At 43.1% G+C, this 17,546-nt stretch overlaps 1 protein-coding gene across 3 annotated transcripts in view; it reads left to right on the top strand.

Moving 5' to 3' along the window:
- Positions 1-17,546, top strand: part of N (neurogenic locus Notch protein) — a 326,309-nt gene that overhangs the window by 195,653 nt on the left and 113,110 nt on the right. For all 3 annotated transcript variants that reach the window (XM_076798609.1, XM_076798608.1, XM_076798610.1), the window contains 2 exons: positions 7,340-7,696; positions 11,218-11,373. In XM_076798609.1, the coding sequence (XP_076654724.1) occupies positions 7,340-7,696; positions 11,218-11,373 (513 nt within the window). The remainder of the gene's footprint in view (positions 1-7,339; positions 7,697-11,217; positions 11,374-17,546) is intronic.

Raw genomic sequence — 17,546 nt, 5'->3', positions numbered from 1 at the left:
AGAAAGAGAGCGAGGAGACGCGAGAGGGAGAAAGAAGGGTCGGCGGAAAGAGCGAATGAGAGAGAGAGAGAGAGAGAGACAGGGATCTGAGAAAGGAAGGAGTGAATGAGGATCGGAAGGTGGGGAGAGGGGATGGGGGTGGATCAGTGACAGAGGAAAGGAGAAAAGGTGAGGCTGAGAAAGGAGTGCGTGCACCATTGGGAGATTGTACGGTAAATAGAGAAACAGAGACGGAATTCTGGCACGGAGAAAGGTGAAAGAAAAGAAACGTATGAGGATATTAAGATGGAAGTCCTTTGTTGCGATTGGAAATGGCAAAGGGATTTTCTTGGTCGCCGCGTCACGCTCAAAAAGCCACAATGAACGACGCGGTACGACCGGACGCGTCTTGTCACCGTGCGTACGCGAATACGCTGTCATTTATACCTCTGTGTTTACTCGAATTCGGTAAACAAATAAACGAACATCTGCCGCTGTTTCGAAGTGCCAGCGACGATTGTGTAATAGTATTACGGAGTCTGTATTCCGTAAAATGAAAGTTTGCTTAAACACTTCGTACGCATACGCACCGAGTATTAATTGTTGGCACAAGAGACAGTTTTCCGAAATATTTTTCTGAAAAGGAATGTTATCGACAAAATGGACACTTTTGACCCGCGCAATGGAGGGCTAAAATGGTCTAGTGACTTTTGGGCCACCCTGTATGAATGTGCCCGCGGCAGAGTCTTTTGACTTCGAGGAGCAAAATCGAAATCGCCACGATTACAAGGGCGAATTTTTGGGTTGCAACAATGTTTAAGAAACTGGATCGGATGCCGCAACGTCCAAAAATTTGCGGGTCAATCCCGATTTCCCTAGGAAACGGTGGCGTTAAGTTACAGATCGGAAGGGCGCTTCCTAGTTCCCCGCGTATGAAACAGAAGGGTATCCTCGTGGTAAAGAAGCCACGGCGGTGCGACGTGTGTCAAAGGGTTTCCACCTTTTTTTCAACGTGAGAACGACGCTTCCCTTTCGCTTTTCCCCGGTCGCGGCAGCGGATCCAGCGAACAGGTCGAAATCCTTGAATTCCGCTAAAACGATCGGAACAGGTCTGCGAGTCACCGGGCACGAGGGGCAGCCGTCGCTCGATCTCCTTTTTTCTTCTCTCGTCCCTACCTGGTTCGAAGATCTCGATTCCGAAGGTGAATGAAATCATTCCAAGTACCCCGAACCACCGACTAATTGCTAGCGCTTTACAGGATTCCCGAAATTCCAGTTCGAGTGTTCGACCTTGCTCCGCGGACGCGCCGGTATCCTCTACGAAAAGGATCCTCGGTTTCCCATCATTACGCGAACCGACCGAAAGCAGCGAGAAACGGCCGTCCGCTTTTTGTGTCCGGTGGTGTTCATTAGGCAAAAATTACGGAATCGTGAACGTAATTGACCGTGTCTAGTTGAATTATAGTCTCTGACCTATAACAGCGCTTGCAGCAAAAAGAACACCGACACGGGAAGACCAGAGAGATCGAGAGATCGAGAGAGAGAGAGAGAGAGAGAGAGAGAGAGAGAGAGAGAGAGAGAGAGAGAGAGAGAGAGAGAAAGAAAAGGACCTGCGATATCCTAGCGGCGTTTGAACCGCCGAAAAAGATGTCGGAGAAAAGGAACAGAGTACGCAGAATTTATACCGGTGTTCCGCTCGTTACGGCCCTGCATCTGTAACGAAGTAACGGATACGTATCCTTCGTCGAATAGGGCCCCGCTCCACACGCGCGCATTCTCTCCGGGCCGCATGGATTCGCACGCACACGCGGCCCCCGATCGTTTCGATCTGGGGTGAGGCTCATGAACAATTGCAATTATGGGCCTTCGCCCGAGTTGATTTATAAGTGGAGTCATTCCCTCTTCGCCCGTCGCACCCACACGGCCGAGACCAGCAGCCCGCGTAATCTCCCGACGAGTTTGCTCCTTTCGTTTCGGCGACTGCGAACCTTCGCGACTCGTTCGGTCTTCTGCCTCGCCACCGGGTGTATGATTACGGGCTGTTGGTATTTTAGGGATTGGTTGTGTCATAACAAAACCGAAAATAAAAAGAATACCGATACCGAGTGGCGTCCCGATATTTGGGATGAAAGCTTCCGGACAGATTTGTATCGTGTACGAGCGCTAAACTGATAAAGCATTTCTGTTTACAACGATTTTTCTTGCGGAACTTTCAGTAACGTATTCGTGACGTTCTTCTGATTGAAACGAGTCCAAACACGACACAATTTAAACCATATTTACTCGTTTGATTCACGATAGAGTACAACCTCCGTTATCCGAACTAACCCGATGGAGATTCATGCTCGAACGATAGAATAATTACTCAAATGATATACGAACTTTTTAGATCACTTTGAATTGAACTGTTTAGACGTCGGTTCGGATAATCGAGGTTCTACTAAATCCTCAATTGCGCAGGCGAATATGCTCCGAATTATATGATGTTTGGTCTCATTTTAATCAGGAAAATTTCACAAGTATACTGGTCAAAGTTTTATAAAAGAATAATTGAATAGAAAAGTTTTGTCATTGTGTTAGTATTTTCCAACTCGGTATCATATTACACTTTTCGGCGATCCAGGGTCTTAGATCAGTTTAGGATTAAGGATTGTCAACAACATTAGGCTTCTTTCGCTCTGAATATTGACAGAACACTTGATTTTTGTCTTACGTTGGCTGGTAGTATCGGTCCCTGAAATATCTGTTACAGCTGAAGCATATTTGTTGAACACCCTGTATAACCACGATCACAGCTCGCCTAGGGGTACTAACTGAATTCTGAGAAGAGCGGGATCGTCCCTTAGGGAAATAAGTCCTTGTTAATGGGGGGGAGAGGGGGATGGGGACCCTGTTTAAACACATACAACGCCACGAAGGGTGACGATGAGTATTTATACGCATTCTTGCGTGCTGAGATTTTCTTGAAGACGATGACTCGGATTTTCGGGGCTGGGTTTACAAAAGCTGAATTTTTAATTCACATCCCACCGAGTTGATTCTGACACGTATAAACGTAAATCAAATTGAGAACCATGTTATAAAATCATAGCTGCACCATTTTATTGTTATTTGGTAACATAGCGCAAATAAGGGGTGCTCGCAGAATGGAGCATTGCACAATAGGCAGAATTGTGCAATTTGCAGCGGACAATGGAAAGTCGATTACATTTTTGTAACATGGGTGGCCAGGACGTTTTTAAATGGATTCCTTTTACGATCGCAATGAAAAAGCAAGCGACCGGCAACGGGGGATGCAGGAAGAACGCGAATATGATCCCGCGACGAATCGTCCCGCAAATACGTGGATATTTTAAGGGAGCCGAGAAGGAGTCCCGCTATTGTCCTCTATCGATATTAACGGCAATCGATTCGCCCCGGATCCGTGGCGGCGCTCGTCTCCCAGTTTCTTGTTCCTCGTCGCTACCGCCTCGACATGAATAGCCGTAGTTTTTCGTCCGACTTCAGGAATTTCCTTTCTTGCCAGATAGCCGGGGGAGAAAATGAAGCGCCAGTCGATATTACGTTGATTATCTAACGCTTTTTATCCAGCCATTTTACAAGCCTTTGTACGGGCATTTTTCTTTGCACAAACCTCGCGCGTCCTACGCGTGCGACGACATTACGTAGAAAATTCTTTTGTCCTAAAGAACTACAAAATTTTTCGTATCCCATTCCCTGCGTGAAAATGTGAATTTGCACAGATGCTGATTCTGCAAACAATAAATACGGAGTTTCACGACGAGCTCTGTCGTTCGCTTACATTTTAACATCCGGACTCCATCGAACGGCCACGTTTGTAGATGCTCGTTCAGTTCCGTGCGGTTTCAGAAAATTGTAATCGATGTCGAAAACATGTGAGAACGCGCAAAATAATCAAATACTTTATGAACCTTGTAAAGAATTGACTGAATGGCAGCGAACACAAAAATGGAGAAAGCCGGTGCGTACACGAATCGTGTTCCGCAACGGGTGTACGTAAAAGTGTAGGGGTCCGACGTACAAGTCGTGGCCTGGAAAGTACTATAATCTGGATTTTATGACCGAAAAGTCGCACGGTAGCGTGTAAACTCGCGAGCCCCGGGTCCCCTGTAACTCAAGACGGGAAACCTCGTTGAAATTCCAGTTTCGAATCTCTACCGAAATTCGGACTCGAAGCCCCTCGGAGTATTACCATCTGTTGCGCCGTGAAATCGCTTTCGGTAGTAATTTCGAGAAGAAAAAATTGCGAGGTATGAGAAAACTCGTGTACTCCGATACGAATGCTCGGCACCTTGTAATTTAGATTCCGGTGGGCCCGACTCGTGCGATAATTTCGCGCGAAAGCGCGTTTAAAATAGCCGAAGATATAAGTCACATTAGCGATGCAATTACATCAGGTTACAAGGCTTTCGCTTGCAAATTAAACATAACATTTTTATCAACACGTAGATAATCTATAAATGGGTTTTTTAATTTAAATTAGAAACTTAAGAGAAAATAAATTATACAAAAATCTTTGGTACTTGAGTTAATTTAATTTAAATTTTTCTATGAATTGTAGACTCTCTTTCCTACATATATTTATAAAAATTATGGTACGAAAATAAAATTAAACTCGACACGGCATTTCGGAGTGCGTATTAGGCTGAAGGGATCGATTAGATTGAAGTTTATCTCATCGCGAATCGACGCGATCTCTCGTGTTTCATCGTATACTTATATTAGAACGCGCCAGCTAAAATCGACTACAAAATTGTTTCTTAGAACCGGCTAGAAACCCCCGCGTTCCATTCTCTGGCAAGATAATGGCGCACGCGAAGAGGTCGCTTTACTTTTGCATCACTTTAATATTAATGTTACCGGTCCGTTGTGCTGTATAATAACGTCGTGGCCGGCGTTGTACATGTGTACACCGACTGCTCATAATTATTCCGACGACTTCCAACAGTCCAAAGAATGCTGCACTTGAGACGTGTAAAATCACTGGCAATTCTATAAATTGGTAGAAAACGTTTGCCACCTTTTCAACCAGTTTTGTTAATATTTTCACCGATACAAAATTATCCGTTTGCAATATTTTTATTCTGTATACTTTTTTTGTATTGTCGAAGGCGTTATTTTTTGTCTTTAAAAATAATATTACATATTATACTGGAAGTATAATTATTATTACAAGAGGAGCAAGTAGAGTTTTGTGCTTCTATTTCGTTCCAAAATTTTGTGAAATACTAGTGCGCAACGAGCCGCAGTTTAACAATGAATGAGCGATGTTAACCATGCGCTATGCTCATAGGCTGAAAGGATATTTTTTGCTGGTCGCGGAACGAAATTCTAGCTCACGTCAGCGACGTGTGTTCTGCAGGGTTCGCAAACGAGCCCGGGGATACATAGGAAGTTTAGATAACCGCTCTATCGAGCATAAATTATGCGCGCCATTAGAGTTGGTAACTATGGTTCACGGGCGAGTATGCATCGCTGGACGGCAACTGATACCGATAGATAAAGGCGGAAGGAAAGTGGACGAGGAGGGTTCGAATCGCGAAACATTACCCGGATTTCCGTGTTCGGTTTTGCTTGAACATCGAACGCCGTGCAGGACGTGCAACACAAGCATGGCCACCGGTATAACGCCAGAAAAAAAAAATGAACTGTTACCGTAGATTTACTTGAACATTATAGTCTATGGAAAATGGAAACCAGATGCCATCGAACTTTACACGATGACGGTCTTTACTTCTCGGGCACAAGTATTGTAAAAATACTAATGTTAGTGAGAGATGAGACTAATCTATAGTATTTACGAAATCAATAAATTTTAACGTAAACTATCGACATGTGTTCAGGTTTCGTTGATGCGTGCTTTTCACACTTTGCAATGTCTGATTTAATGCCATGCGTACACTTACTCAAATCGCACTGTTACGGAATATTTTTTAAAATACAGATTTCTCGCCATGACGCGTTCCGCGTTATGCCGTGGTAGACAATAAGAAGTACGTTCTCGCTGCAACTGACAGTTTCATCGTCCGCTGTCGATGTTCTGCAGCCCCAGGTTTTTGCCCTTTCGCCGAAGTCAGTTTCCGAACATATCGAACTGGGCAGCGCACTCCAAAGTCATATTATTCCCTCGACTTGCAAATAACCGGCGTCATGCTACGTCGATCTTCTCGATCTCCTAGCCCGCTTCTTCCTATGCGCCGGTTTTTGCGAAGCTCCGGGATGCAAAGGCAGTTTTCGTTTTAATTAAAGGCTATCCCGTTTTTGCATCGCCGTCCGGGAATTTTTCTTGAATATTTCCACGGCGGAACAGTTAGGATTTTGTTCCACCGGACACGGTGTTGGATCGTCGGAGAAAGATTTCGTGCCGTTTGTTTGCTCGCCTTCTGTCCACGCAACGTGGACGATAGAAGTCGATCGGTACACTCGGAGTCATCGATTTCACGGCTATCGAGCCTCTATCGCTTTATCTTCGCTCGTTTTTCTTGCAACTGTCTACCCGTATCCCGCCTTACCTTCCGTCCGAGCATAAATTCGACGAACAGTGAACCCTCCTCTATCTGTAGATTCACTTTAATATAACAATCCCCCTTTCTTTTTCTCCTGTCGAAGAACATACAAGCCGTACACGGAATTGTGCCGGGGTAATGAGTTCTCTTTACGACCGTAACGATCATCAATATAATCGAAATGGTAAGGGGGATCGCGAGCTCTCCTTCGTGTTTCTGCGTTCGTGATTCTCTGTTTGTCTTTCGATTCTTCCCTTTTGATAGGAGATCACATCTAAATCATGTTGCGCAGCCCAGTCGTAAAGCGATACGCTGCACCGCTACGAATCCTGGACCATAAAGTAATTTCCTTCGAAGCTATAAAATTTATTAAAGGACATTTTATTGGACCCCGAACCGATTTTCAAATGTTGTTTGCACTGTTTAACGTATTAACAAACGCGTCGCGGTCCAGATTTTGGAAGTAACTTTATTTCAAATTCACTCCGGCACTGTAGTTAACCATTTACGTTCTACTATGCGAATACAAATTTTCCCCGGGCTAAGCGGAAGATAGTTCGGATAAGCGAGGCTCCACTGCATCGTGCATTAAACACGTAAATACGATCCAAAATGTGTCGTGTTTGGGATCATTTTAAACAGAAAAATGTCACGAATATAACAGTTAAATAAAATAATCATTAGAAACGAAGGACAGAGTTTTATCACTGTCCATACGCTGGGGTCGTTGATACGTTCACTATTGATCGAGCATGGAGTTCACGAATCGTCCGCGAAATGTAAATGGCTGGTTTCGTAGCATCGTTTTAAAGAATGGTATATTATTGTTGCAGGTTTCCGTGGCGAGCAATGCGAGGAGAACATCGACGACTGTCCAGGTAACCTCTGCCAGAACGGCGCGACCTGCGTGGACAGAGTGAACGAGTACTCCTGTCTGTGCCCTCCGTCTTACACGGGCACGCAATGCGAGCTGGATGTGGACGAATGTTCGATGAGGCCATCGGTATGTCACAACGGCGCCACATGCACGAATTCCCCCGGAAGTTACTCTTGCATCTGCGTGAACGGCTGGACTGGGCCGGATTGCAGCGTGAACATCGACGATTGCGCCGGTGCTGCTTGCTTCAACGGCGCTACCTGTATCGACAGAGTTGGCAGCTTTTATTGTCAGTGCACCTACGGGAAGACTGGTGAGTGCTCCACCAACGTACCTACACACATACAACTTGTCGATAATGTTTCCATCGTTTCCGAATCGATTACTCTCGTTGCTCACCTTGAAAGCTGTACGAGGGAACGTTTCGCGAAATTATATTTTTCGTTCCTCCGGAGAGGTAATTGCTAATTGGCTTGGCTCCTTTCCCTCGAAGACGAAATTCATTGGTAATTGTCAACGCGCAGTCGTTACCATAACCGTCGGGTACGTGGCTCGAGTTCGATTTCTGGCAGGATGCTCGTTTTGTTATACTCTTTGGAGATACTCATCGTTCAGTAATTCTGTTTCCTCTTTCGGGAACGTTTTGATACAGTTCACACCATTGTGCAACGATTCATTTAATTTCGGACGTATTATCAATTTAGTTTTAAAAGTTCCAAATTGCATGGAGGTCTGCAAAAAAAAAATTATAAGAACGTGTCAAACGTGTTTCACAAACTTTGAATAGTAACATTCAAACATTAACATTCAACATTCATTCATTTATTTGTTTCTATTTTTTCCATACAAAGATACGTACTAAAAATAACGTAATGATCGCATTCACAACTTAATATACGATGAACGATAAAATTGTTAGAGCCACAGCACGAAAACCACATTTATTATTAGACTGCGGATTTTATGCGTTTATAACGAAATTGGGCAGGTGCGATTTAGAACACTAAACAGATTCAAAGAATTGGAGAAATTCAGCGTATTAAAATTTTAATGAGGGAACTAAATTACTTACCTCCTGAATCTTGTAATCGATGCACAAAAATTTGATTTTGCATAAAGGTCCGCAGTCCGCGCTGTTGCTAAATGTGTATTCGCAATTCCGAAGCACGAATACTTTGTGTGCAGCAAGGTTTCCATTTAACAATTGCGCGTTACAATGTGAAATCGTTAATATGCGAAAGTGGTTTTACCAATTTGATCGTCCAGTGTATCGTGGGGTTCCGCTTGTTCGCGATTCTCGTTTTGCGCCGAAAGACTCTGAAAAATGTTTGAAACGACAAGGCGGGAGCGCGCGTTTCAGCGAATCGCGTCGATTAGCGTGGCCAGCAACCTCGGCCGATAACAAGGTTGCGGCTCGAGCCCGTGTCGGTGTTATGCGTCGCGAGTGCATCGACAGGCAAGTGCATCTGCACGTGCAACAATATGACGCAGCTTCCCCGCGGACGCGCAGCCCTCCCCCGGAATCCCGGGATTCCGCAGGCTGGAGCCTAGCCTTACCGAGTGGCGACCTTGAGGACTGAAAACGAGTTTCTGTCCTTACTTTCCTACCCGAGGCCGAAGGAGACGGTTTTCAGATCGATCGTTCCGACAGCGATCGCCAAATACAGGCATCCTTCTTCTGTCCCGGCATTATTGCGATTCCTGCGGTGCCCCGGACCCGACCGGGAACGACTTTTTCCAGATCGCAAGCTCGGGAAATCTTCAAATGAAGGAATTCGCGCCGAGCCGCGCGGCAGCTTGCGGCGCTGGTCGCGGGCGGATTCCTGCGGCGACTTCAACGCGCGGTATGCCGTGTTCGGACGATCTTGAATCCGAAACTTTTAATCTTTTAACCCTTGCACGCCGTTCGCGAAATTCATATTTAACATCTGGCATTCTTTCGCTCGGTACACATTCTTAAAGAAATTTTATGGAACTTTGTAAGAGTTCTCGGTACAGACGGTTTATTCAACCCTCATCCCTCCCGCAACTTAATCCTCGCGTGTTAAATTAAAGGATAAATTTACTAATTATTTTATCGAGATCACAACGATAAATATTTACACAATATTTCCATTTCTGAATTTATATTGACTTCATAAATTAAAAATGACCTTAATTTCCGGAATATACCCTTTCTAATCATATGATGATTTAAACAATATTACAAGTTGAAGATACTGTTCATTTGAATGAAAAGCTTTTTGCAGGGAAATTTATCATTATCAAGATAAAATCTTCCAAATTTAATTTTGTGAGTTTAACACTAGAACCACCGAGCCCTAAACGCGACTTAGACTTATCCCTTTATGATAACAGCAAGATAGAATTTGCTCAGGTTTCATACGATTTTTATGGTAACGTGTACTCCAAAGAAGAGATATATTAAAAAATTTCTCGTAAAAACGTTTTCATAGTTTCAGTAATCGTGAAAGAAGAAACCATCCACCAGTCATTTTGACTGGTTCGGTAGTTTTAGTGTTAAAATTTAGGGACATCAAGAATTTGCAATAGATTTTAATGCAGCGACACTAAAGTTTTTTAGGCAATAGTATTCTATCACAACTTGTGAAATGGAAAGTGGTCATAATTCTTAAAGATTGTTTAAAACCTACGTAGACTGTAAAACGTGAAGAGTTTTTCATACCATGAGAAATGTCCTGACAAAGCTCCCAAACTTTCACAAGAAAAGTGTAACGACGATTGGATCGTAGCGGTGTGCAATTCCCTTACATGAAAACAAGCTCCAACAATGGCCATAGGTTAACGGATTTACAATACGCACGTAGGCATTATGATGGTATCTCGAGGCCGTTTCTTGTACGTACGAACGCGGTTACAGTTAGTCGCGGGTGTAATCGCGCATCTGCGTGCTTGTTTACTCTAGTTTATATACGAACATCCAAGACATCGTTCCGTTATTGAGAACCGTGCGTCCCCGTACAAACGCCGGTCGCCAAGAATGTATAAATTCTTAACGCTTCTGTTTTAACCCTAGAGTGGTCGCGCCTGGTCTCACAGACCGACTTTATTTACTCATAACCGAAGGAGAGATTGTTTATTCATGAATATGTAATAATTTCCACTATTGTACTTCTATTCCTTCTGAATTAAAAACAATGCATTATATGTGTCTTGTTGTTTGAACCCAGTGACATGTTTAGTGAGAAACAAGGTTTGTGATATCAAGACCACTGGCACTACGAAAATTCGCGCGACCACCCCAGGGTTAATTCTACAAAATTGGCAAACATTTATTTCCTATCAGCTCCGTATATCGACAGGAATTGTGACTTTGTAAAATATCCTGACGAAGCAATTACTACGACATAATATAAAAATTGACTTCCGAACAAGCGTCTACCACGGCAAGGAAATTCCACGAATTCCTCGAATTTCGTCGCGAAGTTCGCTGCAGGGAGCAATTAGACCGCGGACTGCGGTAAGCCCGCCGGTGTTCCGAGTAATTTACTGAATGCGAATGTCGATCGCGGATCGACGAACGCGAGTCGCTGGGATTTGTCACCGTTCTCTCTGTCCCGGCTCTTCTACGATTCTCTCGAGCGCGACGTTTCTGGCTAGGTTACGCGAGTCGAGAGATACAGGCCTTAATGATGTCCATCTTTGGCGGTTGCCGCCATGTTTGGCATCCGACGATCGACACTTTCGTCCTAGAAACGCACGCAATCCGCCGGGCAAGCCGTCTCCTTCGGAATAATAACCGTCCGCGTCTCGTTCCGCGGAGTTTTCGTTCGCCTAGGAAACAATCAGACGGAGAAACCTTCGCTTTTCCAGGACTGCTCTGCCATCTCGACGACGCCTGCACGTCGAACCCGTGTCACGAGGGTGCGATTTGCGACACCAGTCCTATTAATGGATCGTTCACTTGCTCGTGCGCGACCGGTTACAAGGGGGTGGACTGCTCGGAGGATATCGACGAGTGCGAGCAGGGTGAGTACTCATTTAGTTTTACTTATAGTTATTTCACTTTTATTCGATTGGTTCTTCGCTTTATTACAATCCCGGTCAAAATAATAGCACATGCGTGCTATCTTTAATTTCTCGAAGATCACTTGGAATTTTTGTATGTACCACATAATATCATAATTGTTATGACGCACAGAGACGGAACCTCTTTGTAAATAAGGCTGACCTCGCTAGCTTTCTGAACGAGCGGAAGAAATATACAAATGCTGAGGGCGAAATGATAGCACACTTACAAAATTTATACATATATTTCCACAAAAAAGAAAGTTACATAATAATTAACAGCAAATTAATAATGGGTGTATCCGCCTTTATTTTCTACTACTTGGAGCATCCAATTTGACATGGATTTATATAGCTTTTTAATTGTATCTTGCGACAAATTACTCCATTTTACCTTTCTTTTTTCTCTTAAGTTTCTTTTAAATGTTGAATATTATCGTACTGTTTTCCATTCTTATATACAGCTCGTACGAGTTTCCCCCAACAATTTTCAATAATATTTAGGTCCGGGGAGCGTGCGGGCCATGACATAACAGATACATTTTCTCTTTGAAAAAATTGTTCTACGACTTTAGTTCGGTGAATGGCAGCATTGTCACGTTGAAAAATTTTACCTTTGGTAATTTGTTTTGCATGTTTGTTAATTTGTTGCAAGATTAGATTTATATATCTGTTATTTATATATATATTTGTACATCTGTTTTACCTTGCAAAACTCTAAGCTCTTTTGCAAATGTTAGTCGCTACCCCCTATGATGTTTTGTTAACGGAGATTTTTGCTTCATTTTCAATCTTTGAATAAACTTACACGTCTGAAGAACACGACGAACACTTTAGATATTTGCAGTGATGCCTGCTTTTTGAGCAATTGCACGTGATGTCAATGTCGAGTTCGAAGCAATACGAATAATAGCCCTTTTATCCCGTTCCGATAATGTTTGCGGTCTCCCAGAACTTTTTTTCCTTCCATAATTTGCAGCATCTCTTAATAAATTATATACTACCTTGCGACTTCTTTTAACAATCTTTGAAATTTCGGAAACAGTAACATTTTGACTTTTTAATTCAATAATCCTTGCAATTTCAGTTTGACTTAATTTTTTTCCGCGGCCCATGTCGACGTTCAACTTTAAAACTTGACACTTGCTGTTAGTGTTGCTTGACAACTCACAAACTATTGAAAGATATCAGCACAAAGCACAAATGTGCTATCATTTCACCCTAAGCATTTGTATATTTCTTCTGCTTGCTCAGAAAGCTAGCCAGATCAACCTTATTTACTAACATGTTTTGTCTCTCCAAATTGTAACAATTATGATACTATGTACTAAATTCAGAAATACTAAGTAATCTTCGAGAAATTAAAGATAGCACGCATGTGCTATCATTTACTCCGGGACTGTACCACGGCAAAAAATTAACCCTTCAGGGACGGTCAATCGTTGCTTCCTTTCTGTACGATTACGGTGCGTGATGTTATTATAATTTGATATTTTCTAAAACGCTAGCACTAATGGTTTGAAGTGTATCGTGCCTGAAACATGTTTTAGAGTCAGTACGGTGCACTGACATTGTCCTTGAAGGGTTAAAAATTGATACTGAACGTTTTTAGAATGGATTGTAGGTTTCTATTTTCTTAGATGGAACCCTGTTCCTTTGACACTGTTTTAATTGTGTAATTATTTTTTTACATAAAGCTCAACGAATAAAAGGGTAAAATGGATGCATGCCCTGCCAAGGGTTAAAGATTAACCCCATGTCAATCAGAATTTGACACTTAATTTTATTACCCGGATATTTTGACGATCTATGAACGATCTTCTACCACCGTTACAATTACATGTAGTACAGATGCAATCTTACTACTCCATAAATGTCGTAACTGTGTTACTAAATTAATGTCCTGTATAACGACCCGAAAGCAATCTTGCTTCGAAACAAATTCGCGCCAACGCCTCGCGATGCCTCATCGGAGATGGTTATTAATGATTCTGCTCGGCCGCTTGATGATTTGTCTCATTTTACTCGACGATAATCTCGCGCATGAGCAGGCCGCAGAACTATATCGTGGAGAAGCTACCTTATCGATTTTATCGTACTAGATCATTCTTATATACATATAAATTATGGTCATAACGAATCATACGGAGCACAGCATTCCTTACAAAGTTTCGAAGGTTTAATAAAAAGTGTCCACTTAACTTTCGGACTCTTGCGAGTTCTAGGCCTATGCCGGAGTCATTTCTGACCCACGCCGATATTTCGCTACAGTTTATTGTTAATACGAAGTGCTAAAATTGGATGTCAGAAATAAATTTAAAAAATTGGAAGCATACATTCATTTCGATGCAGCTTTTTTTAGTTTCAGTGAGACGGTTCTCTTTTTGAAGTGTTTGAATATAGATTCGGTTTCGGAGATCGAGAACAGCTGATAGTTATTAGATTAATGTTCACAATCGTGCGAGGAAGCCCCCACGGTTCGGGCAAATTGAAATCCCACGCGTGGTATCTCGTCGGACGGGAACCGATCGATCGCGATCGATTAACTCGGTTCTGGCCGTGGTTCATTCATTCTGCGTGCCACCATCTTGTTACCTCCTCCTTCCCGTTATTGCAGTTGTCGCCGATCGTGATTGATCCATCATGAACGGGGAATTCGTGATCGTTACGTTGCGGCAATCCTGTTTGAATACATCCGACTGCAAAATGATGTATCTCCGATTGCAAGTGCGAAAATATGCAACTCATCGAGGTCGTACGCGATACCGCCTGATGCGTTTATTATCAGAATATGCCTGGATCGGAGAACTGCGTGTACTTCAATCAAGAAACACCATTTTTCTCGAAATTCTATTAAACCTAACAAATAAAAATTGTCTGCATCAATTGCACGAATCTCGAACCAAACAAAACTTGATCTCATCTATTAAATTCTTTTAATCATTTCACCGTTTTATATTTTAACTATCCATTTTACCGTAAATGCATAAAACGAGGAACTGAAATATAAAATGAATATAAGAGTGTAGAAAACTGATCAGCAACTTATTAAAATCATTAACACTTCGACTGCCAAACTAGAAACCTTAAAAGTTCCATAAAATCAAAGTAAATTATTTAATGAAGAAAAAAATTAAATGTATGATATTGAGTAGTCCTCCAACTTTCTTGCATTTTACAGTTCCTAATCAAATTTGGTACAATGAATACATTAACGTAAAAATTCATTTTAAAACCTGGACAAATAATTCCGTCACCCACATATGGGTGACATGGCAGTCAATGTGTTAAAGGAACAAACACAATTCCATTTGGTTCTAGTAGCAATTGATATTTTGCATAAAAATCCGCAGTCTGGTAACGACAGTGACCAGGCATGCGATTTTATCGATAACAAGTTAATGAAATGTCGAAGAATTCGCGAAACAGAGATATTTCGCAGTGGAATCCGGAGGTGAAAAATTTTACGGTGTTCGTTCGATAGCAAGCCGGGAGGAGGTTGCTCGCGAGGAAGAGCATCAGTTCTCCCGAAACAGTTCAGATCTCTCGTTCGCGATCTCGTTCTCAAAGCATTCCACTCGAACACCTGTAGGGTGCACTGCACCTTAATAAGTATCCGACATCTTCTTCTTATTTCCATTTGGTATCTGCTGGCAAACTTGTCATTCGTAGGCCCTCTCAGCCTTCCCCCTCCCCTCCTCCTCCGAGGATGAGTTACCCCGATGCGTGGCCTCCGATTGGAAGGCTCGATACGATGCATCCGAGCAAGTCCCTGCTGCCAGAACAGCGACGATTATTAATAATTCCACCGGGATAATTGATGGTCCGCCGGGGATTTATGTTTCGAACTGAGCGTTACACGGCGATATCGATCGATCGACAGTTGTCTCGGGAGGATTTCGTCGGGGTCCTTTGAATCGTATCGGAACACGCTCAGGCTGACTGTACGCATTACAATTAAGTATACGTATATGTTCAAAAGATTTTAATAAATTGTAAAAATCGTAAAATAAATTTTGGTTCACTTCTTTAAACTTGCATAATTTTCTCCGATTTCGAAATGTGTTTAGTCTTTATAATAAAACGAGCGGTTTTGTCTCGACGGGAAGAGAAACGTGAAGATGCATGAGGCGGTAGAAGGCAGTGAACAAAGAAGTAAAAATAGAGATACGGAACACAGGTGTAGTTTATAGTCAGAAAACACGACGGCAATCGAAAAACGCTTATCCAAGCCCGTAGAAATTCCGCGAGGTCAAGGTAAATCAGAAGCGCCGGAAATCGACACGCGTTTTGTGCGAAACGGTAGAAATTTAGCGTTCGTTCCGCATAGGCACGCGGGTAATGGGTTTGCAATTAACTAGCCGGACGGTCAGTAGTTCCTATTTAATTAATAGTCCTGTGGAGGATCGCGCCCAGCATGGGGCCCGCACACCTCGACGATTTTCTTCATACTCGTTGGCTTCTCGGCGCGGTTTATCGCTGCGCACTATCAGTCGGAATTCGATTTATGATATTGCAGTACGCCGAGCTCGCTGTCAATCTACGGCGGGGCATCGTTGACATGGAAATAAGTAGAAAACGGCCGGCGCAGTCGTGCTCGATCACCCGTGAACCAGGAAAAATGGTAATGGTCATGGTAACGAGAGAAAAGGAAGGATGGGATCACCGTTAACGCAAAAGGAAATCGATCCGGGACTGTTGCGTTGCGAGAAACGGGAAAAAAAACTTCGCCCCGGGATCCTTTTTTCTTTCTTACTTAATCCTCTACTTTAATATCGGCGCGGTCTGCTTCTTGCGAAACTCGTAATGGAGTTGATCGGCGCTCTCGTGCTTCATACTTCTATCGCATGGCAATATGCCAATTTTCATTTCTCGGAACCGCGCGTATGAGACGTCTTACATAAAGAAAATATTGCCCGTGGAATTTCTTCGATAGAAGCATAGAGGCATCTGCTGCCTTGTCGCTCGACGTGCCTGTTTGGTGTCGACAATATTCAATATTATAATTGTAGCGGAACAAGAGCAAGAAATAGTGAAAATAAGGTTAACGGTAATGAAGACAAGAGCGAAACAGGACAAAGTGGAGTCTTCTGAAATTGTTGGTACGCGAGCTCGGAAAAAGGAAAACACGAATAGGACGGGCAGCAGAAGGAGCACTCGGAAACATACCCGAGTAAACCCTTTCATTCGCTTGATAATAAATACGCGCCGCCTGCCGTAGGTGAGCGTACCGGTTAATGCGTTTCGTTCCAGACAAAGACACTTCATTAATAATCAGAAACACTTCTTTTGTATCGCGTTTGCGGCCCGACTGCTCCCTCTGCCTCTCGCCCCTCCCGAACGAGAGATGGACTCTCGTACGTATCCTCTCTCGCATTAGTAACTCGTGGCCGTGTTCCCTCGGCGCGTTAATCAACCATGCTCGGGAATTAATTGGATTTCGGGGGTGAACCTTACCAATCGCGCTCGTTTCGCCGCGAGAAAAGACACTGTTTAGATCATCCTGGTCATTAGAGCCCGAGTAACAAGCGGCCGTCCATTCGTTCTCTCGATTTCATTAGACACCTCGACCGATCCTCCTTTCCACTAATTTACCAAACGCTCAACGATATCGGACGACTGACGCGCGGAATCTTTTAATTACCCCCGCTACAACACAATAACGGAGATTTATGCAGTCCCTCCTTGTACTACACTGCTTTTATTACCATTTTCGAGAAAGTCCTTCCTTTCGTCGTTGCGGAATTAATTATTAACGAAAAATAGATTGAGCACCTTTTTGCACAATTCTTTTTGCGGCTTTTTGCACTTTTTGAACAAAATATCTATTTATTTGTATCATATTTCACCAAACTATTTCTATGTTCTACATGTGCAATAAACTAAAATCGTCGAAAAGATTTCCAAAAATGGACTTATAAATGGAATTATACTCATCGGACTTGGAACTTTCAAACGCTCCATGATTATTATACCTAAGGATAGCTATCACGCCTAACGATTCGGTCACGGTAAAGCAGTCGGCCCGATTGAAATTCACGCATATCAAACCATGAGAGCGCCTGAGCTAAGAACCTAAGTTCTCGCGTGCCCTTTTTTTCCCGCGACGGAGCCGCGTTTTATTTCCCGAAAAA

Source organism: Halictus rubicundus, chromosome 12 (assembly GCF_050948215.1).
Source record: "Halictus rubicundus isolate RS-2024b chromosome 12, iyHalRubi1_principal, whole genome shotgun sequence".
In the NCBI taxonomy this organism is placed as follows: domain Eukaryota; kingdom Metazoa; phylum Arthropoda; class Insecta; order Hymenoptera; family Halictidae; genus Halictus; species Halictus rubicundus.
This window is presented reverse-complemented; position numbering and strand designations above follow the sequence as displayed.